We start from the raw sequence: 23,386 nt of genomic DNA, 5'->3' as shown, positions 1-23,386 counted from the left end.
CAGCCTGTTTGCCCCCAACTTCCCTCCTCTGCCGGCCCGGTCACCCCTAACTGCCCTCCCCTGCAGGGTTGATCGCCTCCAACTTCCCTCCCTTGCAGGCCGGGTGCCTCCCAACTGCCCTCCCCTGCTGGCCATCTTGTGGTGGCCATCTTGTGTCCACATGGGGACAGGATCTTTGACCACATGGGGGCAGACATACTGTGTGTTGGAGTGGTGGTCAATCTGCATATTACTCTTTTATTAGATAGGATAGAGGCCTGGTGCAGGAGTCGGGGTCAGCTGGTTTGCCCTGAAGGGTGTCCCAGATAAGGGTGGGGGTTCCCTTGGGGCATGGGGCAGCCCGAGCAAGGGGCCTGTGGTGGTTTGCAGGCCAGCCACGCCCCCTGGCGACCCAAGCAGAGGCCCTGGTATCTGGAATTTATTTACCTTCTACAATTGAAACTTTGTAGCTTGGAGTGGATCCAAGCCTCCTGCATGCTCCATGGCCAGCAGCCATTTCTGTTTGAGTTAATTCACCTTCTATAATTGAAACTTTGTAGCCTTAAGCAGAGGCCTGAGCCCGGCCAGGGTATGCGGAAAGCTTTGCTTTCTCCATTACCGCGGGCAACCCTGGCCTGGTCTCTCCAGCTCCGTGGCTGCCGCCATTCTGTTTGAATTTGTTTACCTTCTATAATTGAAACTTTGTAGCTTGAGTGGAGGCTTATGCCTGTCAAGGGCAGGCGGAAAGCTTGTTTCCCTCTGTTGCCTGGGAAACCTTGCTCTCGGTGGCTGTAGCCATCTTGGTTCGGTTTATTTGCATACTCGCCCTGATTGGCTGGTGGGCGTGGCTTGGGCTGGTGGGCGTGGCTTGGGTGTAGCAGAGGTATGGTCAATTTGCATATTTGTCTATTATTAGGTAGGATAAAACATAATGCCAGATGCATAAGGCTGTTAAAACTTCCTACTTACCTCTCTTTCAGAAACCAATATGCAGAGCAAGGGTACAATCGTATGCAGCCAACTTCTTTTGCTGTTTCTTCTGCTCTGGGTGCTTATTGGGAAATCACACACTGAAGAAGACATCATCATTACAACCAAGAATGGTAAAGTCAGAGGGATGAACTTGCCAGTTCTTGGTGGCACAGTAACAGCCTTTCTTGGAATTCCCTATGCACAGCCACCTCTTGGTAGACTTAGGTTCAAAAAGCCACAATCCTTGACCAAGTGGTCCGATATTTGGAATGCCACAAAATATGCAAATTCTTGCTATCAGAACACAGATCAAAGTTTTCCAGGCTTCCTTGGATCAGAGATGTGGAATCCAAATACTGACCTCAGCGAAGACTGTTTATATCTGAACGTATGGATTCCAGTACCTAAACCAAAAAACGCTACTGTAATGGTATGGATTTACGGGGGTGGTTTTCAAACTGGAACATCATCTTTACCTGTTTATGATGGCAAGTTCCTGGCACGAGTTGAGAGAGTTATTGTTGTTTCAATGAACTATAGGGTGGGTGCTCTAGGATTTTTAGCTTTACCAGGAAATTCAGAGGCACCAGGGAACATGGGCTTGTTTGACCAACAGCTGGCACTTCAGTGGGTCCAAAAAAATATAGCAGCCTTTGGTGGAAATCCTAAAAGTGTAACTCTCTTTGGAGAAAGTGCAGGGGCAGCTTCAGTTAGCCTTCACCTACTTTCCCCTGGAAGCCACCCATTGTTTACCAGAGCAATTCTGCAAAGTGGGTCTTCTAATGCCCCTTGGGCAGTAACATCTCCTTATGAAGCTAAGAACAGAACATTGACCTTAGCTAAATTTATTGGTTGCTTTAGAGAAAATGAGACCGAGATCATCAAATGCCTTCGAAATAAAGACCCCCAGGAAATTCTTCTGAATGAAGTATTTGTTGTCCCCTATGATACTCTCTTGTCAGTAAATTTTGGCCCAACTGTGGATGGTGATTTTCTCACTGACATGCCAGACACACTACTCCAACTTGGACAGTTTAAAAAAACCCAGATCTTGGTGGGTGTTAATAAAGATGAAGGGACGGCGTTTTTAGTATACGGCGCCCCTGGTTTCAGCAAAGATAACAACAGTATCATTACTAGAAAAGAATTTCAAGAAAGTTTAAAAATATTTTTTCGAGGAGTGAGTGAATTTGGAAAGGAATCCATCCTTTTCCATTACATGGACTGGTTAGATGATCAAAGAGCTGAAAAGTACCGTGAGGCCTTGGATGATGTGGTTGGGGATTACAATTTAATATGCCCTGCCTTGGAGTTCACCAAAAAGTTCTCAGATTTGGGAAATAAAGCCTTTTTCTACTATTTTGAACACCGATCCTCCAAACTTCCTTGGCCTGAATGGATGGGAGTGATGCATGGTTATGAAATTGAATTTGTCTTTGGTTTACCTCTGGAAAGAAGAGCAAATTACACAAAAGCTGAAGAAATTTTGAGTAGATCCATAATGAAATACTGGGCAAATTTTGCAAAATATGGGTAAGTGGCCATTGTTGTAATTGTTCTTATTTTGTTTTGTTTGTTTTGTTTTGCTGAGCTTTGCTTGGTGCTTGGTGTAGACTTCATTAAAAGCACAGAAACATTTTAAATATTTATTCTTTTTGTACTTTAGCTGATTTTGTGTTTTACTATGTAGTGAATTTCAATTCATTTCATGAGCATGCCTAAAAGAGCTCATCAAAGAACTTTTATGAAAAATATTTTCTGATAACGTTTCCAAAATACCACAGAGTACTTTAGCAATCTCAGCCAGAGTTTGTATGGAAATATATGTGTAGCTTGAGAACTAAAATTACTGTGACCATGTATTTTAACCTGAAAGTTCTTAATGCTCACAGGTTTAGAAAAGAATAGAAATGTAACTTTTCACCCTCTTAAGCATGGGAACAGTGGTACCCGATAACATAAAAAACACACGCACCTGCTCAGGGAAACCAAAAGCAAGATGGTGATGGGGTTGATCCTTAGAGTACAGTTTTCCATTTCATAGAATTTTTCCCCTAATAGGTTTGCTCAGAACTTTTAGGTGACATGTACTGGACAGAAGCTACAAAGCTCCTCATGTTTATCTAAGCCGTTTTCCACTCGAGTAGTCGTATGGCTGATTAAAATCATCAGAAAACTTACCAAATAACATATTTTCCCTAAAATGTTACAAATAGTGTAATATGTCTTCAAGAGTCAGGAAAAAATAATCTATTTGAATATATATATTCTAATATATTTTCTAAATATAAAAAATGTATGTGTATAGAAAATAAGGCTTTTTTTATAACTGCATTTGTAAAACAAAAATGAATTTTATACAGTGGAATACCTTATATGAATTAGAATGATAAAAGGTAGAAATTTGGAAATCTATTTTAAAAGCAGTGCTTATAGAAACTTACCAATTAACTGATGCATTGATTCCATCTGTGATACTGTCTCGTATTAAAAGGAATGTTGATAGAAATATCATTCTGGTTTTCTTTTTCAATTCCCATTTGAAATTTATTTTACTCCATGTTACAAAATACTTGTATGATGTAATTCTAAAACAATGATACTAATCCACTGTGTATAAAGTTAAAATTCTTCCATCTGGCATTAGAGGTCTCTCTAATCTTGCTGCCAATCATTTTCCCCAACAATACCTGGCTGCTTGCTAGGACAGATATCTCATGAATGCCAAAGATTTCAAGCTTAGCCTTGTTCTTGCTATATGCCTTGTTCAGGACATCTACTCCTACCCTTTTAAATGACACAAGCCCTACTATATTTTTTAAGGTCATCAGAAACTACATGTTTCATTAAGCAGATCTTTAATTCCTTGAGTTGTAATTGCTTCAGACTACCTTTTCACTCTCAGAAATTATTGACTGTGCCTTGTCCATTTACTATCTTTCATTTTATCCTGAACCTCCTAAACTAGACTAAACAGCTACTTGGGAAAAAAAGGTGGTTATATTGGATACTCATTAAAGTACTGACTTGGGTATATATACTTAACAAATTTGTAGTTAATGATTGAATGAGAACCTCTAAAGGCTAGTATGAATAAGAAATATAAAATTTTTATGAGGTACACGGACTATTATACTATTTAAAGTTGTGCAATATCTTTTTAAAATGTATTTTATTGATTTAAGAGAGAGATAGAAACATCAATGATGAGCAAGAATAATTGATTGTCCATCTCCTGCACACCCCACACTGGGGATCAGGCCCCCAACCCTGGCATGTGCCTTGACTGGGAATGGAACCATGACTTCCTGGTTCATAGGTCTACACTCAACCACTGAGCCACTTGGGCCAGGCAGGTTGTGCAATATCTTGATGTGCAATATCTTATGCCTTCTCAACATCAATTGAAATTTCTCTTTAAGAAGGATCATCTTATTTCTAGATCTGAATTAGAATTACTTAATATCTTATTCAGTTCTCTCCCTAAAGGCTATATTCTATAAAACATCATTAAATATGTTTTTAATTATTTCTTATAATTTAAAGGTTACAAATAATTTAAGGAGGATTTCTTAAAATTATTGATTCTTATAATTTCTAAAGGACTTCATATTTTGCATGTTGAAGTCATTAAGGACTTTATATTTTCTCATGTCAGAATGGAGGACACTGCATATCAAATGTGGAAAATGTCTTGTTTATGGCACTCAGATAGCGACAGATCAGAGAGTAGACTCTTTGACACAATAAAATAGATTGCTTAATCCTCATGTCCTTCTATGATTAACATATGTTAATGGGAAATAAATGGAGGTTGACACATTTTAATTATTATGCTAAGTTCATATAAGCAAGATTATAAACCAAAAGATTAAAGTAAACTTTATAGGTAGTTTAGCCATAACAAGATGTCATGTTAGTTGATGAGTTTCTTTATAGTCTATATTTACACAGTTCAGCATAGATACTTCATATTTCTTTAGAGTTGACATCATGGCAAACACAATGTTAATCTCCTGGTGTGCATTATCTTTTATCAAAGCATACTTATAACAAATATAGACGCCTAGAATAGTTAAGTAAACTCCAATGGAAACAAAGTTAGTTAAGTGTTAGATTTAAAGCCCTAGCTGGTTTGGTTCAATGGATAGAGCATTAGCCTGCAGACTGAATGGTCCCAGGTTTGATTCAGGTCAAGGGCACATGCCCAGGTTATGGGCTCGATCCCCATTACGGGGTGTGCAGGAGGCAGCTGATCAATGGTTCTCTCTCATCATTGATTTTTCTATCTCTCTCTCTCCCTCTCCCTTTTCTCTCTGAAATTAATAAAAATATATTCTTAAAAAGTGTTAGATTTAGAAATCTAACTCTGTGGTTCTCAGTCCAGAGAATAATGTCTGGAGTGGTTTTTGAGTGTCATGACTGGGAGTGTGGTTGCTGCTAAGGTGAAGACCAGGGAAGTTGCTCAACACCTTATAATGCATAGGACAGCTCCACAACAAAGAATTATTCATTCCAAATGTCAATAAGAAGATTTCTACTTCCACATTAACCGAATATGATACATTAAGAAAGTAAAAAAGTAGAACCAGCAGTTACAATTATCATTCAGAAAAATTAGTTTTCAAGTTCATGGTTTATAAAATGTGTTAATAAATTATTCTCCTTAAATAATGTCAAGCATATAACATACGTTCCATTATGCTACTATCACTAACCTTCTTACTGTATGTATTTAATAATAATAAGCAATAACAAAAGAAAAAATACACAAAAATATTCACAGCACAATTTCCTGAGATGTTAACAATGTGAAGTTTAGCAGAAAAGTAATACTTGGCGTGCTCTCTCCTTTGTTTGTACCTGAGAGAGGCATGACTGATCATACAGGTATTGATATAAAAGGGTTGCAGGGTCCAGAACCGAAGTTTTGTTTGACAAGCAAAACACCCCCGCCCATCTCCATGAACATATTGAGCAAGAAAGAACCGAATTGTTCGATATGGGAGACATGCGAAAACCGAGGTTTGACTGTATTTAAAAACGCTTATAACTTGACTTCTTGACAAAAGTAAAGAGAACATTATTCTGTGGAAGCATTAAATGGTGTTCAAATTCGGTATCTTTAGTTGCAGTATTGGAGATTACTTACAAAACAGAAGCTGTGATATAAGTTAGACATTTGTTAATTAGAATTAGAACCTCTATGTATTTTGATTGTTCCTGCTTTAACCTCAATTCCATCTCAGAAAGTGAACTTAAAATCTTACCCAAATAACACACAGGTCCATATGTGCATTACTTCCGATATCCTATAGTAATACAGGTTGAAATATCAATATAACATATCCATCAGTTATTCATCCAAGCAATAATTTGGTGAATGTCAAATTCAATTTAGCAGCACTTAATGACATCCTTTCAGCGCTACCTCAGTGATACAGAAACTGATGAAATCAAACTTGATTTATCAGTGAAACCAGAACAGCTAAAGACGGATATTAAGCCAAAATCCAATGAGAGCATCATGTGAGATAGAGGAAGGTATTATTCCAGGACCCCTCTGAATATCTCCTACTGTTGTCAAGCATCTTCTGTTTGCTCTATCCTCTCTGAGTGCTCTATTCAGAGCTCCTCTTGGACTACTTCAAGGGTAGCCATTTACAGTACACAATCTTTCTCTCATATGTAATTACCATTTTATGTCCAATGTTAATCTTTCTATAGTTATACTAGTGGCCCGGTGCATGAAATTCGTGCACATTAAAAGGGGATTAATTAGAGGAAATATTTTAATATTGCTATTTGCCCTTTCTCTATAATAGAAGTGTCAGAGATGAAAGAAAATTAGTAAAATGTATATGAAAATCTCCCTCCTGTCAGAGTCTGGGGTGCACCACGGGACCCAGAGTCAAGTCCCTGCCCACCCGTGCGTGCCTCGAAATCATGCCAGACCGAGACCCGGCCAGCCCCACCCCTGTTGGGTGAGACCAAGACCTGGCTGGTCCCACCCCATCCAGCCCCTCCAGGTGGAGGGCACAGGCGGGGGGTGCGGCCTCAGGTCCCCGACAAGCCCCGCTGGGGCAGGGGGCACAGCCTTAGGTCCCCCACCCCAGCCCGGCACCATGCAGCCTCAGGTCCCTGCTGATGGGTCGTTATGGAGTCACAGTGTGATGACCATTTGCATATTAGCCTTTTATTATTATGGTAATTTTAGGAAAGTTATTAAAATTTCCTACATTTTTTCTTATCTGTAAAACTAGAGGCCCAGTGCATGATTGAATCATGCACGTTTGGGGGGGGGGGGTGCTGGGTGCCTGTCTGCTGGTGCACCAGGCCTTTCAGAAGCCTCCGGCGCAGCGGAAGCTTCTGAAAGGCCTGGTGCCTGAGCGGACAGGCACCCAGCTCCCCCGCTTTTGATAATCCGCGGTGGGACGTGAGCTCGCTGCCCCAGAGGCCCCTTCTGTGCCGCAGCACAGCCATGGCACAGATGCTGAGCTCGAGCCGCCATGCTCGAGCTGCCGCTGGTGTTGCGAGCTCAGCTTCCCGCCGGACCAATCAGCCACGCCGGCCACCCCGAGTCCCGCCCCCCCGCGCCTCCTGGCCAATCGCGGGCATAGCGAAAGTATGGTCAATTTGCATATTTGTCTATTATTAGGTAGGATGGGGATATAAATATACCCCCCTTACTGACATATTGAAATATACCTTATTAATGACAGGAAATTGGTTTCCTTTTTTCCATAAAAATATTCAATTTTTCCTCTACTAAGTACAAATTACCTCAATCTATTTTTATCTAACATTAAATTTGGTTTTCACCACATAATGTACAATTGCTTAACTTTCAGGCTTAACAAATTAAACAATTACGTTTTCAAAGAAATAGAACTAAGCTGCAAAATTGAGCCAATTCACATGCTTCTGTGTTTGTTCTTCTGGTGATAATTTATCTCTACAGAGCCCCTCTAAAATGTTTAATGTTTCCTAACATGCTTTGATCAGAAATAAATGTTATGACACGTCACTTTTATTTTATACTACTTTGATATCTGAAAACAAAAAAATTAAAGTACTTGTAAGTAACTTTACAGCATCATTCCTGCTGCTATTTTTATGTAATTTATTTTTTATTTATTCATTTACATTAAAATGAACTTTACCACAAAAGAAACAATTTATTAAAAGGAAACAAAAATATATTATTAAGATTTCAGTTCCAAAAAATAAAACAGTTCCTGATTTTTGTACCAGTCAGCAGGTGTGATTAAATTAAATGCAAAGTCATCATTTCTTAGTGCACAAGATTTTATTGAAATAATTGAGACCATTTAAAAATAAGCATTTTTCTGTATAGTAAATTAATAATTACTAAAAATTACATATTTTTTCATATTTCTAGGGCAATGAACTTTCTGATTTGAATTATTTGGGAGATATATTTACATACACTCACACTGAGGTATGGGTGTTTCATGTACATTACCATAACTTCATTATACCACTAGAAATGTAATCAATAATAACAAATTTTAATATGTATAATGTGAAGTTGATTTAGTTATATTTAATCTTTAATATGTACACTTCTATCTTGTTTAGTTATATATGACACAAATAATAAAGTAATCAATTAAACAATATTTTAACCCCACTTATTTTTAAAATCATCTATTTGTATTTTCTTTGTATATTCCTTGATTTTTCTTTTCTGGAATTATTTTATGTTTCCAAAAGGCAATAGACAAACTGAGAAAATTCAAAAAGAAAGTGGAGACCTAGGGCTTCTTTTGCTAAATATCTGTATAGGAATTTTGCATGTGCCTGTATCATTATATAGATTTTATGCAAATCCCTTCACCAATAAATTAATTCTCAAGTTACACTTGAATCTATTTTTATTATATTTTTCAACTTAAAGAATAATATTCTAGGACTTCATGACAACACATTTCTCAATAAGGGATTTCTTAAATATACTCAAAAAATAGGAGTTAAAGATATTTTTAACATGAATGGTACCATTATACTGATGAAGTACAAAATATATGGATTCTATTAGAATTAAAAAAAATGCTGAAATGATGATATTATGTAACACTTTTTTTAGAGAAGAAAAGTGCGGGCCATAGAAGAAAAGGGAATTGGAGCTAATAGGTGAAAGAACAAAGATTAACTATGACGCAAAATTATTAACTTTCATTTCCTTGTATTATCCACTTACCAGGCTGCTTTCACTATGAATTACCGAAAGCACTCATTAAATATACTTAGGAAATGCACTTGGTTGCAAACTTATAATTTTAACATGTTAGCACGCTGATACCTGCCTGGGTAATGTTACAGAGGTAAGGATAGAGAACAGACTGAAATTAGACATCATGACATATCGACAGAAGTTTAAGTATGTGAAAGTCTGTTATCTGGCCCATCTAGTCCAATTCTTATCAGGCTTATAATTAAATTTTCTGACAACTAATAGTTCATGTAGTTTCTAGAGTAAAGAAAAAAATTCTTGCCCTCTGGTTCTATAATTATTGTGGTACATTATCATAATTAACCTAGCTGGGACATTTTGATGACTTTGCAAAAGGGCGAGGGTTCAAATCCCTTTGGATTTATTTTATCGCTGTCACGATGACATTAATGTTCTATTACTTCAAGTCTTTTCATTCCCCCTTAGGAAATAGGTGAGGAATTATGTTACAAGAAATGAAACAATAAATGTTAGCTTGAGTGTTCCTGTTAAAGTACTTATAGTTTACCAGATAAAATAGAAATGTAGGTGAAAAAACATATATGCATTAGTGTAATTTATTAGAAAAGGAAGAATTACATTATGGGACAATTTAAAGTGTACATAAGATCACTTGCAAAACCATTTCAGAGTGCAGCGATATTTTACCATCAGTGACAGTGGAAGGAGAAGAAGAAACCAGATCCCCAAAGGGCTACATCTATGAAATAGCTATAAAACTAAAATATGTTTGACTAAGTGCTTCAAAATACTCTATCACAGTGAAGAGGGGGACGACTAATGTTTCTGCAGTAGAAGGGCGCTCATTAAAAAATGGAAAATCCTGCTTATTGGGTCCATATACTTGGAAATAATGTGATCTGTTCCCTGTGTTTTTCCAAGTGCATTCTGTATTTGGGAAAACTATAACATTTGTAAATCTTAACTTCAGTTGGACATTAGAATTAATTAATCAATTATTTTTATTAAAAGCATAGTAAAAATGTAATGCTTTAAAAGACTTGTCAGAAACAAAGTAATAACTTCAAATTTCACAAAGAAAAAAATGCACTCACTAAATATTTTTACTGTATCAAATAACATGTTTTTTATTGTTCCAAACTAAAATGTGTTTGGTCAGATTGAAGAGTTCCAAGAAATTATTTTTGCTTCAGTTTGCCTTCCTAGTCAATAACACTTGAGGTCAGAATGCTAAAAGGTATAACTGCACCCTCTTTTTATTTTCTATATGTTAATATATTGCCTGGACTTCTTCCTATTATGATAAAGTACTATTAACCTGTTGGTATGTTAATGTTAACTTGTCCACAGATCTCTGTTATGGTAAAGCAAGTGAGTATCTTATACAAATTAAATTAATTATTGTTGGTGTATCAGTCTGAAAGAATTGATATAAAATAATATTTATTTTATGAGTTAAATATTAATTAAAATATATTTTATCTAATAATCCATTACAAACCAAAATAATACCTAATGTTGTCACATGTGTTAGTTTTCACATTTTGCTTACATCTATAATATTGATGTTTCTGGATATATGAAAAATTACATATTTGATCAAACTCCTTAAAATAAAAACCTACATTTTTATATAGCACTTGGTAATCACAAGTTTTATTTTTTTTTAATGTGGGTGGGTCATGTATTATGGTGGTTTGATAATTCATCCTTCCATTTAAATCATTCAAAAATATATTGAAAACCTATATGCACCAAGCATTACTTAGGTGATAGGAATACAGCAGTAATGAAAATATACACAGATGGAGAAAAGAAAAAAACAAAAGGAAAACATTGAGGAGAAACACAGAGAAAATCTCTACCTTCCTGGGCTTTACAATCTAATAGCAGGAAAAAGGCAATAAACATATACATAATATATTTTATAATGATCATAGCTCTAAAAATAGTAAGCGTAGTTAAGGGCGGAGAGGATGATGTGAGTGGAATATGATATCATTTGTAGGGTGGTCATGAAAAGTCTCTGACAAAGTTATATTAGAGCAGAGTGACTGTTTAAACATTTGGATATCTGGGAGAAAGCCATCATGTGGATATCTTGGGGACATTTTCTCAGAAGAGAAAGCATCAAGGACATGCATCAGACTTAAATCCTTAAGATGTTGAAGTGAGTGGTAGAAGATAAAGTTAGAGAAGTATAGAGGGCCAAGATATATATAATTTGAAGCTTAATAAGTCCTTGGAATCTACTCTAAGTGAAATAGTAAGCCATGAAAAAATTGGGGCAGTTGAGATTCACAATTAGAGTAAATTTTATAAGCATCTCTCTGATAGGTAGATAAATAATGTGAAAAAGAGAGAAGAGCTAGGAGGCCATAAAGGAATCTAGGTGAAAAAGAATTGTGTCTTGCATTTTGTTTAAGTGGAAAGAAATGGTCAGATTCAGGCTATACTTTGAATCATTTAACAATATTTGCTGATAGATTGGATGTGGGATATGAGAGAGTAAGTAGAGACAAGGATGCTTCCAAGGGTTTTGACCTGAGCTACCAGAGGAACAGGGGTGCCATTTTCTGGGATTAGAATGACTTCAGGAAGATAGAGGTGGGATTGTGTAGTCAAAATTGCACTTTAAGTTGAAGGTGCCTACTTTGCAGACACTTAGAGAAAGAAAATAGGTGTTCCATTAGCTATTCCACACTGGCATCTGGAATTCAAGAGAGAGAGAGATAAGGACTAGGGATAAATTTGATACCTAACAGCATGAAGATGGTATGTAGAGCCAGGAGACAGGATTATATCATCTATGGAGGTTGTAGACAGAGCAGGTGTCTGAGCACTCCAAGGTTAGATGTCAGGAGGAAGAAGAGCAACCAGTAGAAATAATAATAATTGGAAGAACAACTAGGACAAAATATCTCCCTGAGACCAAATGAAGAAATCATTCAAGGAAGGAGCTAATAACTATATCAATTATGGAATGAGTACAATGAAAACTATATGAAATTATATATACAGGTCTGTGGGTTTGGAAATATGAAGGTTATTGGTGGCTAAGATGTGATATTTTGAAGGAAGGGTGGGAATAAAAACCTTAATGGATATTCCAAAGAAAATGGGAGGCAAGGAATTAGAATGGCAGTGTGGATCAACTTTCTCAAAGAGCTTTACTCTGAAGTGCAATGATTGTTGTTGCTTTTATACGAGGAAATATTGCAATATGTTTCTGGGCTGATGGGACTGGTACATTGATTAATGTGACTAATTTGGTTTTGTGTCAGCATTATAATTATCTATCTGTTTTCTTCCATCGCTTATGTTATTTTAAGAAAACAGTGCATCTAAATTCAATGCAAGCCACTTGGTTAGAAGGCAGGCTGTTAGTAACTTGGATTTTGTGGAGCACAAATGGAGGAAATCCAGAGATGGGAAACAAAGGAAAAATAAAAATATTCAAAAACCCACGTATTTTGAACACCAAAAAAGGCTTTCAGGAGATATTTTTTGATACAGGGGTGGGCAAAGGCAGGTTAATAATAATAAATATAATAATAAATAAATAATAATACAGGAATAGACTGTGTTTCCTGTACTGACAACTATAGACCTACTTTTGCCCACCCTATATTTATTCCACATAAAGGGTTGTATTTTACCATTTGGAACTTATTGACTTGTCATATGCCCTAAATTCTAAAGAACTAACCTTTTATTTTTGAAGATGAGAGACAAATTAGAAGCAGCAATATTCTGAGAACTAAGGCAGGAAGCAAGTAATTTTACAGTAGTCCCAGAGGTCAGAGACTAACAGCAAGACAAGCAGCTTGGGGAAAAACCTCGGATATGTGAGCCAGTAAAAGTAGTAACAAAATATTGACTCTTAGACCAGGTAACATGCTGTGTAGTGTCTTCTATGTGTCCTTTAGCATTCAGGGAAATATGCAATGTCAGAAAAATTAATTTGTTAAAATAAAGTGAAGATGTCATAATAAAATAACAACCCTTGAGTAATACTATTTGCATATAATAATAATAATGTCATTATTAAATATGTATTTAACCAACAAATACAATTTTTCAATGTAATATTATTATTATTATTTAGAATTGTTGTGTGGTCAGAATATGCCTAAGGAAGTACTGACTAGGGCTGGCAGATGTGGCTAAGTTGGTTGGAGTGTCATCCCAAACACCAGAAGGTGGCTGGTTTGATTCTGGTCAGGGCATATACACAGGTTGTGGGTTCAATCCCCCACTGGGACATGTAAAGGAGGCAACTGATCAGTGTTTCTCTTTCACATAGATGTATCTCTCTCTCTCTCTCTCTCTCTCTCTCTCTCTCTCTCTCTCTCTCTCCATTCCTCTCTTTCTCAAATCAATAAAAACATATCCATGAATGAGGATTAAAAAAAAAAAAGTACTGACCAAATAGCCTTTGGATTAATCACTTTAAGCCTATTGTGTTGTTTGTGTGAATAATATTAATTAAAATTTATTAACCACTAAGAACTGGCTCTGTGCTCAGTACTTCTCTTTCATTATGATAGCTCTCTAGGGAAATATGATCCTTATCAACAGGTGGTGACAAGGATACTGAGGCTTAAAGAGCTTAAGCTGCTCAAAATTCCACAGATATTTATTAGTAGAAGCCAGAGATACAATTTGAACCCTGAGGTCTGATGAAAACCAGTACATCTTCCATGTACTTTGCTCCATTTATATTAAAAATTTTGTGTACCCGTAGGAAAGAAAATAATAATTAAATCTCCTTTTTCTTTATCTTTAGTATAGGAGTGCTAAAGCCTGTTTCCTGAGTTGTCATGGAAATTTGAAAAAATATATGTAAAACACATCACATATTTCTAGACACATACCAAAGTAGGGTTACCAGATAAAGAACAGAATATCCAACTAAATTAGAAGATCAGCTCAAAATTTTATTATTGTTATTATTATTTTTATTATATTATTATTATTATTATTATTATTATTAATTACTAGAGGCCCGGTGCATGAAAATTCATGCACTGGATGGGGGGGGGGGGTGTCTTTCAGCCCAGCCTGCCACCTCTCACAGTCCGGGAGCCCTCAGGGCGGGAGGTGACCCAGTGATCAGGGGCAGGCGACACCCCTGTCACACCTCTGCTGCTGCCACTGCCAGCAGCACAAACCTCGGCCGGCCTTGGTTACCTGAGCCTCAGGTGGCCTTGGGTGGCTGGGCAGCCACCATCTGAGGCTTGCCTGTGCCTCAGGCTGGCCCTGGGCTGCTGGGGGGCTGAGTGGACTGGGGGACTCCGGAGGCAGGTGCCCCAGTGGGGCTGAGGGGACTGGGTGCCCCCATCTTGTGACTGTGGGCGCTGCCATATTTGAGGGCGTGGCAGTCAATTAGCACATTCCTTCCTTATTGGCTGTGGGCACCACCATCTTTGAGGGCGGGGCAGTCAATTAGCATATTCCCTCATTGGCTGTGGGCGCTGCCATCTTTGAGGGTGGGGCAGCAATTAGCATATTCCCTCCTTATTGGCTGTGGTCACCGCCATCTTTACGATGGCATGGGGGTCAATTAGCATATTCCCTCTTTATTAGATAGGATTTTAGTGCATGTCCCATAAATCTGCATGGAGCATACTTACTAAATAAAGTTACTTGTTCAGTTGTAATTCTCATTTGACTGGGTGTGTTTTTGCTTTTTTATTTATCTAAATCTGGTAATTCAACTGCAAGTCAGATGTGCTACATAGAACTGAAAATAACCCCTAGGAGTAGGGTTTAGTGAAACTTAGAAACATTCAGTGAAGGGCCCACAATTGGTGGGATGAGCAGGAAAAAGAAAGAACATACACCTGGGTTGGCTCTCACAACTGGATCAGGGATTGGAAAGTGGGGGTTTTCAAGGAATACCCTGAATTTCTAATGTCCTGGCTATAATTCTCAAGATTGGGTCTGGGCTGGGGCTAGGAGAGCTCAGCTTGCATGTTAGGGTTTCCATTAAATGTTAAGTGAGCTGCGGAAAGTAAAGATTAATAGAAGGGCAAGAGCTAATCTAAATGTTAATATAGTAAAATGATCAATGCAAATATTTGATAATTTAATATCCAAAAGAAGAATATAATAAATTATTTCAACATCAAAAAGGTTTTACTTATATATTAATATATCTTTTAAATTTCATTGGTATATAATCAAAGTGAATTTTGAAATAGCCAATGATTCAGAGAGGAAGGAAGAGGAAGAGAGACATAGAAATATCAATGATGAGAGATAATCATTGATCAGCTGCCTCCTGCATGCCCCACACAGGGGATGGAGCCTGCAACCCAGGCATGTGCCCTTGATTGGGAATCGAACCGTGACCTCCTGGTTCATAGGTCTATGCTCAACCACTGAGCCATGCCAGCCGGGCAAGTCTTCCACTTTTGAGCAAGATTGTTTCATTGCTTGTGTTATTATATTGCACAGATTAAAATTTAACATAGCTGCTGTTTCCATGGCTGATTGAAAAAAATAAAAGACTTATTGTATTTATTTTAACTATTGATATTGTACTGCAGCAGCTTCACTTCGTAATTCATAATTCATAATTGCCATGAAATAAATTTCAGTCAATTTAACCTAAAACAAGTAAAATACAAACAATAAAATAAAATCAGAGGAAACCATCACTACCATCATTAACTGCATGCTTCCATGTGTTAACTTTGTGTCCGATGTTTCTGTTCTTCCAGAAATTCCACCTCAGTTTTATCCTCTGATCTTAGCACAGTTTGTCTTATATAAAAGCACCACACCAGTTATTTATGTAATGGTATACTAAAGAACTAAAAAAAAAAAACATTTTAAGAGATAAAAGGAATAACAGCTAACAGCTTGCTTCAAATACTGCTAAGGAAACCAACATCTAAAACTCACTCCTAATTTTAAACAGAAGAACTTGATTTTCCAGATGGGCCACTGAAGCAGAGCTGATGACACAATGCATCCTTACTCCCAGGGGCAATTTGTCTAGTGGTGTTCGGTGTCCCAGTATTAAGCCTCAAAGTGGAAAGCTGACAACAAAACAACACACCCAGGACAAAATGGGCACAGACATGATAAAGTGACCAGAGCCCCGATGCACGAAATTTGTGCAAGGGTAGGCCTTCATAGCCCCAGCTGCCTCGCGGCCCCATCCCACTCCTGTACCCTCCTTGGCCTGGTGCTGCCTGCATCTGCCACCACACACCCCTGGTTCCCCAGTTCCATGGAGCCCCCCAATGATCGCCCAGCAGAGGGTGGCCTGGGCCTTCCTCTTTGGGGACGATCATGGAGCCCCCTGATTGATCACCCTGCTGGCCAGTGGCCTGGGCCTCCCTCTGTGGAGTGATCATGGGGTGATTGAAGGCCCCCCAACCAATCACATTGCACCCACCTTGGCTGGCCTGGCACCAGTGCGTGTCATAGTGTGGTCATCTGGAAGGTCGTCCAGATGATCATTCTGCTGTTCAGTCCTTCGGCCGATTTGCATATTACGCTTTTATTATCTAATCTAATAATAGACAAATATGCAAATTGACCGCACCTTCACTACACCTAAACCACGCCCACCAGCCAAACCACACCCACCAGCCAATCAGGACGAGTATGCAAATTACCCCAACAAAGATGGCGGCTAATTTGCATATCAAGACAGTGTCGAAAGAAGCCAAGAGCTGCAGAAGGGAGTAAAGATTCGAAGAAACAAGCAAGCCGGGAGGGGGGGAGGGGAGGAGAAGGGAGGAGCGAAGTCAGGGCCAGGGTGAAGGGAAAAGCAGGCGGGCTGGAGGAGAAGGCAGGGCGGGTGACAAGGGCGAAGTGGAGGCGGGGCCGGGGGCGAATGGAAAAGTAGGCGGGCTGGCCGAGAAGGCGGGGCAGGTGACAAGGGCGGAGCGGATGCGGGGCCGGGGGCGAACGGAAAAGCAGGCGGGCTGGTGGAGAAGGCGGGGCGGGTGACAAGGGCGGAGAGGCGGGGTAGAGTGCAGCAGGAAATCCTATTGCAGGATTTTTCCTGCAACAGGAACGCTAGTTATAGATAAAGCTATGCAAAGTCTGCAGTGAATCCCTTAAAATGCAATATTAGCACTCAAATAAAGGAAGTATATATACTAGAAATAAACTCTCCCGGACACTATATATAGTGTATATTAAAATACTTTGTTAGGCATATTATCCCTAGTAGAGACAATATGGAAAACTTTCATGAAACTTTCTCTGTGAATTTGTGTCTGCTGCTAGAAAACCACAACTCAGAAGAATATTATTTGTAGCTCATATTGAGTACAACTATAGATAATAAAACTAATTCTTACTGTCAGATGTTTATTTTTAAAAATTCAGTAAACAAGAATATAGCCTACATTATACATACTATTTTTGTCCCCTTAATAAATCTCAACTTCTGTAATTGGAGTCAAAATAAAGAATGTATTTATTTATTTACATTTAAATTGTATTTAATTTCTTTTTTCCCATCACCATTTATCCCCCTATACTCTCTTCCACTTCCACCCACTCAAGATTGTATTTAAAGCAGTTAATACAATGTCTATAACATAGCAATAATAATTAAGAATGACAATTTTAATATTATTAGGAGTCATAAACATAAAACACCATTCTGATAATGTGTAAAACTCTACTGACTTCTATGACAGACCAAAAAATAGTGGCATTTTCAATAAGTTATGATAACAAAATAATGCTTAGCTTGACAATGCTATTTTTTAAAAGTTTGATGTTTAAGGAAATTTAAATAAGGGTTATTCTCTATTAGACATGCTTATTCAACTTTTATTATTATAAGAAACTTGATAGTCATAAAAACCATACCACCTCTCTTGGAGAACTGTGTATAGTATCACATTGTGCACTTTACTTTGGAAGGGGTACTATAATATGAAAGAATGCTACTCTTGGATTATAAAAAATATATTTTAATATGTGTAAGATAGAGGGGAATATACGTAAGACACATTTGCCTTATACCACTGATAAACATTCTAAATATGAGCAGTGGATCTAAATAGTTACTACGCATGTGAGATTATACAGGCACATACATAATGTGAAACAACATATTGTAAAGCATCTTTCATGTCAAAAAAATCTTTAACATCAACTTATCCATCCTAAATTTTTATTATATAACAATGTAAAGAATAAAAAGTGTTTTTTAAGTATTTAAGTTTTATTTAGTATGGCACATAAGAGACCCATGGACATTCAAACTTGGCAGTAGTGTGGTCTTGATGTAAAAGTTTAATATTTCATAACTTTTAAAAATTTAAACCATATGGAAATTAGATTTTGCTATTTTTATACCTGGAATGCAATATTTTCAATCATATTGCTTTTATGTTAGGCATTCAAACCCCTGAATAGCCTATAGAAAATAAAGGTGAAACATTTTTACACTATAGGAAAAGAAGTTTATAACAGTTTGGTCTTCTACAACCTAAATACCAAATAACACTCTTTTATCATAAAAGGGAATAATTTTATAATAACTTATGAAATATAGATTGCCCAGCCGGTGTGGCTCAGTGGTTGAGCATAAACCCATGAACCAGGAGGCTACCATTTGATTCCCTATCAGGGCACTTGCCCTGGTTGCAGGCTTGGTTCTGGGTAGGAGGAGTGCAGAAAGGAGCCGATGGATGTTTCACTCTCATATAAATGTTTCTCTCTCTTTTTCCTTCCTTTCTCTCTCTAAAAATCAATAATTTTTTAAAATTCCCGATCATTTTTATCTTAATCATTTTAAATAAATATCTCAGTGTACTGTGCAGTGATAACTTTAAAAAAAAACAACTATAAATATTTTTGTGTTAAATATGATTGTGTATCAGATAGGGAGAACTTCAATTATATTTCCTAGGAAACTTACTAGACAACAAGTTTCTAGAAAATATTACTTTACTTTAAAATGGTATTTATTATGGAGATTGCTGCCAAAAAAAAAAAAAAAAAAAGGAAAAGAAAAACAAATGTTATATGATGTCAGAAATATAAACACATAAATATTATAATTCAACTATAATTTACCTAAATCTGAAGAATTCTTCTTCTAAACTTATAAGAATATACCAGATGCTGGAAAATCGCATAAAGTAAAACGAAGAACCTAACAAAACTTTTTGTTGTTATTATTTTGTAATATTTACCTCAGAAATAAGAAAGAAATGGAAATTACGTACTACTTGAGTTTTCACCTCCATTTAATCAACCAAATGGGAAAAAATCATGGCTTATTAAGGAAAATATGATGTATCAATATTGTTTTAAAGTAAAGGTTTGATAGAATGTATTTAACTTATCCTGCCAAAGACATAGCAACATTATTAATAGTTGTTTCTAAGATTATAGTGTTCTTGTCAAGCTATTTTCTCTAATTTCACAACTGAGTTTTTCATAATCAACAGATGGAAAGAACCCAATTTGGTCATTAGAACAACAAGAACAATATTTCATCATTCTGACAATTATTCAGGCAGATTAAAATAAACTACATAATTAACTATGATAAAGATGCTATTGTACCCTTATTTGGGCATCTAGTTCTAGGCCTTTTTTGGTTTGTCTGATATTATGAACATCAATAATGATTATAAAAACAAATATTTTATATTAAATTTTACTCCACATCTCTATAATATTTTATAATTTTATTCATTAAATAAATATATTGAGAACCAATCATGTGTCAGGCACTATACTAAATGTTGTGGAAAACAGTGCAGAATAAAACACAGATCTTTCATCAAGGTGATTACCACCTAATGCTGGAAGAGAGAAACAAATAAGCAATTACCATACAGAGTGGTAAGGACTGTAATATGGCTAAATTCTGTGGAATAAAATATAGAAGAACTGCAATCCAGTCCTAGAGTCTTATGGAAGGACATCTTTCTCAATGAATCAGAGCCTTTTGGGAAGATAAAATATTGCTTGCAAAGACCCAAATGTCATAGAGATAGCAAGAGAAAGTAAGAAGGCAGGTGTAAGGAGACATGAATATGGAGAAGTATGCAGAAACAGGTCATAAATTTTGTAAACTCAGCTATTTGGGGATTATATTTCCATGTGGAAACATTTTGTTCTGTTTGTTTTCTTGTTTAAATCAGCAGAGAATGCTATCAAATTTGAATTTTAGTAAGAGCATCCTGTCCGCAGGGGAGAGGATGGCTTAGAGGTGAGCAATAAAACTGACAGGAAGAATGATTTGGAGGTGTGTTGCAATGGTCCAGGGCAGCATTAACAATGACCTAGATTAGCAAGGTTATGCTGGGAATAAAAAGACCAAGCTGACAATGGATTTGAGAGATTCAATGGATATAAGTCATATATATATGGTGATTCATTAGACATAGAAAGTGTATGAGAAGAAAGGGAAAATCAATAAATGTTATCCAGGGTTCTGACTTGACTAGCCAGAGCCTTTTGCTGAGTTAGGTACTTGTGGAGGACAGGGTTAAGTTTTTGAGTCCGGTCCTTCACACATGGCGTTAGTGTGACATGTGTGAAGGACATAGGAGACATCTATGGTGATAGGTTGAGTAGGTACTTGGATATAAATGGTAATTTAATTAATTGGATTGGGTATGATCACAAAGTATTTTATGTAGAATGACAAGAGATACAGACCTAGTATAACTATCAATATACAGTGTCAGGAAGGAAGAAAAGGTGCCTAAAATTCAGAGCAAGAAAAAGTGCCTAGAAAATTAGAAGAGAAAAATAAAAGAAAACAAGAGAAATCTGTGATGTTTTTGAAGGTGGCAAAAGTAAGTTTGTAAAAAAGAAAGGTAAAATATTGACAAAGTAAGCACTAAAAAAGCACATGACCTTTAGTATTTAATGATTCAGGTCCTTGTTTGTCATCCATCTGTGCTGTATTTAGATCTCCAAAATTATATAAAGAGAGATAAACTTCTCTCCATCTGCCTATATACATATAAGTGTGCATGCATCAAGATAAATATTCAAAATATGTAATAAAACATCTTATGGCACTAATAAATATAACCTTGTGCTTAATTTTTTTGAAATATATTTGTGTTCCTTTAATAAACTATGCTGAAATAAACACTAACCAACTTTCCACCTTTCCAAACTTCCATACCCTTCAACTGCTCCGTCTGGGATTCCAAGACTGACAACCAGCTTCACTGCTGTTTCAACTTCTGGTCATTTTTCTTCACACTTTGGCTTTATGAGATGTGTGGCGGGTCCTGGCGATTCTTTTTCACCTTCAGCTCATTCAAATAATACTGCTTTTATTTCACCATGCATGTACCACAGAGTTGTATGTACGTATATATCTTCCTGAGTTCTCATTACTATTTTAAACATTATTTCTTCCTTCTCCCTCAGAATAATCCAATTCACTGAAGCAGACTCTGTCAGATGATACTATGCTATTCCACTTTCCTATATTTCTGTAGCCATCTGCTTCACTACAAGTGAATCCTACTCATTCACTGGAGATTTTTAGCATCTAGCTTACTTTCCCTTTCTCTCTATCATAAATCATGTAATCATTTTAAAATATTTCAATGTTTGTACTAATAGTCTACCCAATGATTTAACTCTTCTTGCAATCTACTCTCCTGCAGGAATTACAGCCTTACTTGTGTCTAAATATAAATTGCAATCAAATAGTTCAATGTGCCTATAAACACACACACACACACACACACACACACACACACACACACACACAGAGAGAGACAGAGAGAGAGAGAGAGAGAGAGAGAGAGAGAGAGAGAGCACTAATAAATTGAAGGCCTTAAACTCAAGATCGTTAATGTAGCTTAGTAATAAATGTCCCTACCTAATTAATTTCCCAAAATTTTCTACAGAATATTTATATTTTGTCTCTCCTCAAAGCTTAAAAATCCCTCCTCCAGTCCTATATTCAGTTATAAACTTGCATTTGCACTGAAAACAATACACCCAGACTTAAACAGCTCACCATTTCCACCAACCTATCAAAATTACACCAAAGAACTCTACCTTCCTTCTGTGAAATGTATTCTGTCTCTCATCTCTATCTAGATTCTCCAGAGTCCATTCACTCATGACTATGCAAAAACTTGGCTTTTATAATTCTTTTTCTTCTCTCCTCCCTCATTATTTTTCTCTCGATCATTCCCATTATTTTACTAATATGCAATATATCTAATCTTGAAAAAAAGACCTCACGTTGTTCAATGGTTACTTCCTCATTTCATTTTCCTAGTATTTTTGACAGCAAAACACCCTAAATGAGCTACCTTTACCAATTGCCTACTTTTCTCATTTTATATTTAAATTATTCCACTATCCCATTCACCTCATGTTGACTGCTCTCAAAATTGTCAACAGTAATTTCCACATTATCAAATCATGTAATCGTTTCTCCATCATCTTACTTAACCTGTGTTTGAACTTTGTTCATTCTCTCCTCATTGAAGCATCTACTTTTGTTGGGTCCTAGGAGCCCAGCAATCACCAGGTAGTTTCTAACCTTTGTGAACCTACTCTTTTAGTCTTGTGTTGGTGTTTCTCCTCTCTTTCTCAGTTCTGAATGTTTTAGTGTTCCAAAATTCAGTCTTTGGGCATGTTCTTTCTCTCTCTCTCTCTTTTTTTAAAATCCTCATCCAAAGATATTTTGCCATTGATTTTCAGAGAGAGTGGAAGAGAGAGGGATAGACAGATAGAAATATCAATGTGAGAGAAACACATAGATTAGATGCCTCCTATATGTGCCCTGACCAAGGCCTGGTTCTGGGAGGAGTCTGCAACTGAGGTATGTGCCTTTGACTGGAATTGAACCCATCTGCAGGCTGACACTCTATCCACTGAGACAAACTGGTTAGGGCCTGTTCTCTTTTCTTATACATATTCATTTCATAAGTGATTCTATCCAGTTTCATGCCTTTAACTACTATTTACATTCTGATGGCTTCCAAAGTTTTATCTGTAGCTCAGACCTCTCCATAAACTCCTGGATCTTGTGTGCATATTCACTTAAATATGTAATAACTATCACAAACTTAAAATATTCATAATTTTCTTTAATATTCTCCTCCCATGCTTCCCTATCTCAGTTAAAAATCACTGCCTTCTTCCACTTGCTTATGCCAAAATCCTCAAGGATAAACAATGCTGCCTCCCTTTTGATCACTCCTCACATCCAGTTTGTCAGTAAATAATGTC

The 23,386-nt window shown here is 36.9% G+C and overlaps 1 protein-coding gene across 1 annotated transcript in view; it reads left to right on the top strand.

The window, feature by feature from the left end:
- Positions 1-959: 959 nt before the first annotated feature.
- Positions 960-23,386, top strand: part of BCHE (butyrylcholinesterase) — a 47,057-nt gene continuing 24,630 nt past the window's right edge. The window contains exon 1 of the mRNA XM_028146544.2: positions 960-2,484. Coding sequence (XP_028002345.2) covers positions 968-2,484 — 1,517 coding nt within the window. The 5' untranslated portion in view covers positions 960-967. The remainder of the gene's footprint in view (positions 2,485-23,386) is intronic.

Source organism: Eptesicus fuscus, chromosome 3, assembly GCF_027574615.1.
Source record: "Eptesicus fuscus isolate TK198812 chromosome 3, DD_ASM_mEF_20220401, whole genome shotgun sequence".
Lineage (NCBI taxonomy): Eukaryota > Metazoa > Chordata > Mammalia > Chiroptera > Vespertilionidae > Eptesicus > Eptesicus fuscus.
The sequence above is the reverse complement of the archived record's forward strand: the minus strand, read 5'-3'. Positions and strand labels throughout refer to the sequence as shown.